This window comes from Eschscholzia californica, unplaced genomic scaffold (assembly GCF_041429995.1).
Source record: "Eschscholzia californica isolate CP2 unplaced genomic scaffold, dmEscCali1.0.p SCAF_6, whole genome shotgun sequence".
NCBI lineage: Eukaryota > Viridiplantae > Streptophyta > Magnoliopsida > Ranunculales > Papaveraceae > Eschscholzia > Eschscholzia californica.
The window spans coordinates 27,308,482-27,313,909 of record NW_028238483.1 but is presented as its reverse complement, the minus strand read 5'-3'; the positions used below and the strand labels follow the sequence as shown (position 1 = coordinate 27,313,909).

General features: G+C 37.3%; 1 protein-coding gene and 1 non-coding gene across 2 annotated transcripts; one reads left to right on the top strand and one right to left on the bottom strand.

Moving 5' to 3' along the window:
- Positions 1 to 1,143: 1,143 nt before the first annotated feature.
- On the bottom strand, positions 1,144 to 4,035 carry SERPIN1 (Serine protease inhibitor (SERPIN) family protein). The gene is made up of 2 exons (XM_086648628.1): positions 3,465 to 4,035; positions 1,144 to 2,078 (listed from the first exon to the last, which is right to left on the bottom strand). Exons 1-2 carry the CDS (start codon positions 3,849 to 3,851, stop codon positions 1,290 to 1,292), a joined length of 1,176 nt encoding a protein of 391 aa, XP_086504754.1. The 5' UTR covers positions 3,852 to 4,035; the 3' UTR covers positions 1,144 to 1,289.
- A 5-nt stretch (positions 4,036 to 4,040) lies between these two features.
- On the top strand, positions 4,041 to 4,112 carry TRNAQ-CUG (transfer RNA glutamine (anticodon CUG)). Its single transcript has one exon. It is a non-coding gene; the product is annotated as a tRNA-Gln (tRNA).
- Positions 4,113 to 5,428: the final 1,316 nt, after the last annotated feature.

The following is a 5,428-nucleotide window of genomic DNA, read 5'->3' as shown; positions in this document are numbered from 1 at the left end:
AGTCATGCAGAAGAAATAAGTTCACTCAAACAAAATTCGAGCATGTGGATGGTAAAAAAAAACTCATAGATGTTGAGTAACAAAACTATTCTTTTTATCCAACAGGTTAAATTTAGTCACACAAATAGAAATGTAAATCTTCATACGGACAAACTCGCTAAATGGGTTCGAAGGAAGGAGAGATAAAAAGAATAGTTTTTTTTTTTCCTTATTAACATCGTAAAGAAATGTTAAAAACCAATTTTTGGTACCCAAACCAAGTATGTTCATGTAAGGTGAACTATGTTGCAGGGCTTGCAAAAGAAGAGTTCTGCTTCTTGGAGTAGGAGCCATATGGGGCGTAATGTTGTATGACATTTAATGTTACTCGGATTCAAAATTTATAGAAAAAGTAAAAGATGATATTACTATCTCAAAAGGATCTTTACCTAAAACTTCAAAGGCTTCTCGATCTGCTTGATCTGTTGTGGTGAGACCGACTCCTAGTTAACTGAGACTAGAGATGCCGAAATGTTCAAGCAAAGTTACAGTACCAAACCGAAGTGACAAAAAAATCCTTCCGCAGCAAAGTTACCCCAAGGAGGGGGATATTCCACATGGTGAAAAGAGATGACAAGACACATTCTTACCTAGATACACAAAATGATAGAATGAATTGGATGAAAATTTTCTAAGCATATCCTATAAAGTTCTTTTAACAAAAAAAATAAAGGAAGAAGAACCTATAAAGCTTCATATCTATCTAAAGAATCTAACTTCAAATACCTAAAATTTGGCACTCTTCTTTAGTTGAGACCTCCATCCCCATCCACATACTAGTCCTACTAGGTCGCCAGAGGAAGTTCCAAGCTCAATCCTACAAACTTCTTATGAGATGGGCAAGTCCAGTCCAGTGTCGGTAGATATCGGATAAGCACTTTCTACGTATTTATGTAATGTGTTCCATTAAAGAGCGTTTCAAATAGAAAAATAGCAAATCCTCGGTATCGCTACATGAAATCCTGTTCCATTCTTATTCGGATTAGAAGCAAAACCACTCAAGATTTGTCAAAGGCAAACCTTTTATTAAAAGAAACATCCTAAGAATAACCCTCACAGATGAGCTGCTCAACTCACATGATTCTAAAACTGTACATGCAATTCTGTTCGAAATTAATTCTTATTTGTTCATACTTTTATTCTACATAGAAAACATCACACGAAATTAGGCTAAAATACCACCATAGCAGTTCAGAGTTCAGTGTAATAGTTACTCACTACAACAAGATCAAGTCAGGGTTTCACCACTCTTAAGCGACAATCAGTGATGGGTTAACGACGTGCCCAATGAACAAAACCATACCAGTCATGTCTTCTCTGATCAGGAAAATGAATGGGTGGTCAGCTACAAAGTCTATCGGACCTCTTATGAATAGAGATCTTAGTTTTATCACACCTGCGGAAGCTGCAGCTGCTTCTGTTCCTTCCTCGTTAACTTCGATAAATGATTTGTGGAAAATGCTTGATACATACAAGTTTTGACCTTCGGGGGAATCCACCATCTCGGTCAGACCACCTTCACCGGAGAAAGGCAGCACCAACCCTAGTTCCTTCAGATCGTTTGAAGCCTCGAAACCAAATGAAATCTTGAATTTCGGGATCTTGAACTTGCCCACTTCTACTTCTTGCCGTGGTTGATGACGGTTTAAGAAATCGGATTCTGAACCAATCTTCTCTGTCAAAGCTAGTAACCCATCTATAGCATCAGGTAGATAGAAATACATGGTGAACCGTCTTTTATCTTCACCTTGCTTGTAAGGAAGGCCCAGAACTTTGAAACCATCAAATTCACTGACTAATTGTTTCTTCTTGCTAGTCATGAAAGGTACTTGAACTGAGGTTCCATTGAGAAGGTGGAAGTCGTCGTTTTTGGTTTCTGCTCCATCGAATTTTTCATTCCAGGCTCCTTTGAAGTAAAGTGCATTTGCAAAGATAAGTCTTGTCGAGTTGTCAACAGAACCAGAACGAAGAACCTCTTTGATTAAGCCACCAGTTTCCTTCTCAGCCCAAGTATTAACTTCAGTTGCCACTTCAAGTGCCTTCACCATATAAGTATATAATCAATGCAAACCCCCATATAATGTTAATAATAAGAAAGAAGAATTAGCTGCAGAAAGATTTTCTGGAAAACAAAAAGTGATGTAATTGTGTTTACCACCCTAGAAGCAAGAGGGGCTGATATGACACAAATAGCCATCTAAATTTGAAGACGACCACACTTTCCTTGAGAAGGAGATGACATCTCGATTGACATATGCTGGTTCTACTTAATATTTGATCACTCAAATAGCTATATTTAAAGGTTGAGACTAAATTTGGAATATTTGGGAAAAATGGTCTACCGGCAATAAGGATTAAGGAGGTAGAAAGAGCGATATAAATTGGTAATAATCTATTCATAACATTTCTCTAGTACTAAGTTCCCTGACAGAATAACAATACTTATAGCTAACTGGTAATATCATAAACTTCCACGTACGAATATAATGTGACAAGTAAAGTAATTGGATGTGATACAATTGGAAACGGTCTTTGGAAATTGTTACAAAGCTAACCACCCATCTTTGGAGATAGGATAATAGATAAAAGTTAGGGCCTTTCGTTATAGCTATTTCGCTTCACTTTGCCCTCTACAAACAAAAAATTGAAGATCCAGTTTATGGTGTTCCTTGTGCAAGTGAAGTTGCTATTTCGGTTGCGGGAAGTAGGAGATGGTGACAATTACAACACCAAAATAGTTGTGTAAGTATACGATGAATTAAGTGAGTTCACCAGTAAATCATGTAAATATAGACATCCATCAGTCTCAACAATTTCAGTGATAAATAAGAACAATTCAGATAGTGTCATTTCATTTTCATTGGTTTCATTGTCACAAGACCTAATTCCCACAAAAGACAGACACTTTACCCATCAGTATGCATTTGCGGTCCTCGTGGAATAGGACAGAAGTGCATAGAAGGGACGTATTTATTAAGCACTTTCAAATACGTTATTAAGCTATACGTCTAATGTGTATCTAATCTCCCGTACGAGTTCTATTTGGAACAACATGGGGAGTGCTATATCATAATCTATATTATCACTTCAATGAATTATACCATGACAATTCCCCTATTTCCTTATAGTATCATTTATGGATAAAAAACCTGATTAGGTATATACTTATGTGTATTGAAATGAATAGGAAAATTTACCAACTTTAAACAAACAAATTTGCTCTAAGACAATAGTCTTTGGAGATTGTTTAGTACAAATACCATATGAAGATCTTTGTTTCTTAAGTAGTTTAACATGCATGGTTTACAGAAAGATTGAAGTTTTGAGATATGGGTTATTACCAATTGATCTTGAATCATCATCAAACACACTAAAAACCCAAACTTGATCTCATATAGATATGTAGAGAGAGAAAGAAAGCTTACTTTGGTCTGAAAATCAACTTGATTAGATGCAGCTTTATAGACAGTATCAACAATATCTTTGAAATAGGGTTTGAGAGGAAGAGATTTTTCGATCCAGACACTATTAACGAATCTCAAAAGAGGTCCACCGGTAGGACTACCATCAGCCAAAATGAGAGAGACAAGTTCAGAAGTGAAAGAGTTAAGATCACCATTACAAGTTGTTTTGAGAAAAGAGAGTAACTGATCAAGAGTTTGACCTTTAGAACCAGAAGCGATCAAGCTAAGAACAACATGAATAGAAAGGGGAGAAAAAACTAGGTTAGAATCTTTTCCTTTTAACATTACATGTTTAGAGATTTCAAGAGAGAAATTAGTTTGATTGGCTACTGATTCTCTAAGATCCATTTTCTTTATTGAGTAACAAAAAGAAGAAGAAGATAATTGAAAGGGGAAAAGAAATGGAGAATATAGAGAGAGAAAGAGAGATTGTTAGATCTTTTTCCTGATGGTCAAGAAGGTGTTTAGAATAACTACCGACTAGTGAGGGAAAATATTATAGTATTATTATATGCTGTCCAAAAAATGGCGCAACGAGGTCCCATGGTCTAGTGGTCAGGACATTGGACTCTGAATCCAGTAACCCGAGTTCAAGTCTCGGTGGGACCTTCAATTTTTTTATTACTTCTTCTATTTTTTTGCTTTAACTCACTCTTAATAGGACCTGACTAGGGGTGGAAATTGGACGGGTATGGACGTCCATAGGCACTTGAAGCATCGGGGCGGGCGAGTCGAGCACAAAATTTCAATGGCTATTAGGGTAAGCGGATTAATGGGCGGACAATTTTGAATTTTGCCTTGTCCATTACCGCCCAAGCCCATTAAGAAGCTCGGGTAATTCGGGTATGGGGGTATGGGCGGGCGGGTAGCGGGGTAATCTCATTACTTGACAAAAAAAAATCATTTTTTCCTCTCCTTTTATAAAATCTCCAAACACCTTTCTTGATTCTAAAGAGACAAATGTGAGATTAAAACTAGACGTTATTTGTATTGTTCCTTTTAGGAATTTAATCTCACATTGAAAACTAATGAAGAATTCTCATGAGATATAATAAAACTTATCCCACTCTTTGTTCCCTCAAAGCCAAAGACTACTTCAGTATTCAACTAGGAATTCTCTTAGGCCATTGGAAATGCATTGGGTTTGTGTGATTGCCCTTAAACATATTGTTTACCATCTCAACTAATCCTAGCAACATGGACGGTTGGGCTTCATCAACCCATAAAATTGATGTAATTTGGTTGGTTATCATTGGGTGAGGTTAAGTGGGTGCGGACATGGGCGGGTGAGCGGGTAGAGATTTTAACCTATGTCCGCCCACCAAAACTTGGCGGGCTGGGCGGGTTGTGCCCGAGACAGGCGCGGGCGTCCATGGTCCTCGTTGGGCTCGGGTGCCCGTAGACAGGTTCGGGTTCATGGGCAAAATTCCCACCCCTAGGACCGACCGACCAAATACCAAGTGTCTACTAGTCTACTAAAGACTCACTCTTAATACGACCGACCGACCAAATACCAAGTGTCTACTAGTCTACTAAAGACTTGTGTTTGCAATTGCAACAAAAAGAAACTCAAAAATTTTAGAAGTCTCGGGTTCGATTCCCGAAGGAAGTGGAATCCATAATTTATTGAACTTGAGTTATTAAAAAGTATAATTTAGGCGTGTTTGTTAATATATCACATCTTTGATGTCTCTATATAATGTAGTTAGGTGGGCTTTAACCCATTTAATTCGTTGGCCTTCAAGCCAGTAGTTTAGTTGGACTTTAAGCGTGTTTGTTAATAAAGTTTAATTTAGGCGGTTATCGTGCTTATCACATCTTTGATGTCTCTATGTCATTGTAATGATTTTGTAAGTCACTCTAAAAAAAGACTCATGCTTGAGGGAACGTAAGTAGAAAATTAAAAAATTTATTTAACGGGGAAT

Coding starts and splice junctions, on each gene's coding strand:
- SERPIN1 (XM_086648628.1), bottom strand. CDS start 3,851: ATGGATCTTAGAGAATCAGTAGCCAATCAAACTAATTTCTCTCTTGAA. Junction 2,079..3,464: donor AAGTTGATTTTCAGACCAAA/GTAAGCTTTCTT, acceptor TATATGGTGAAG/GCACTTGAAGTGGCAACTGA.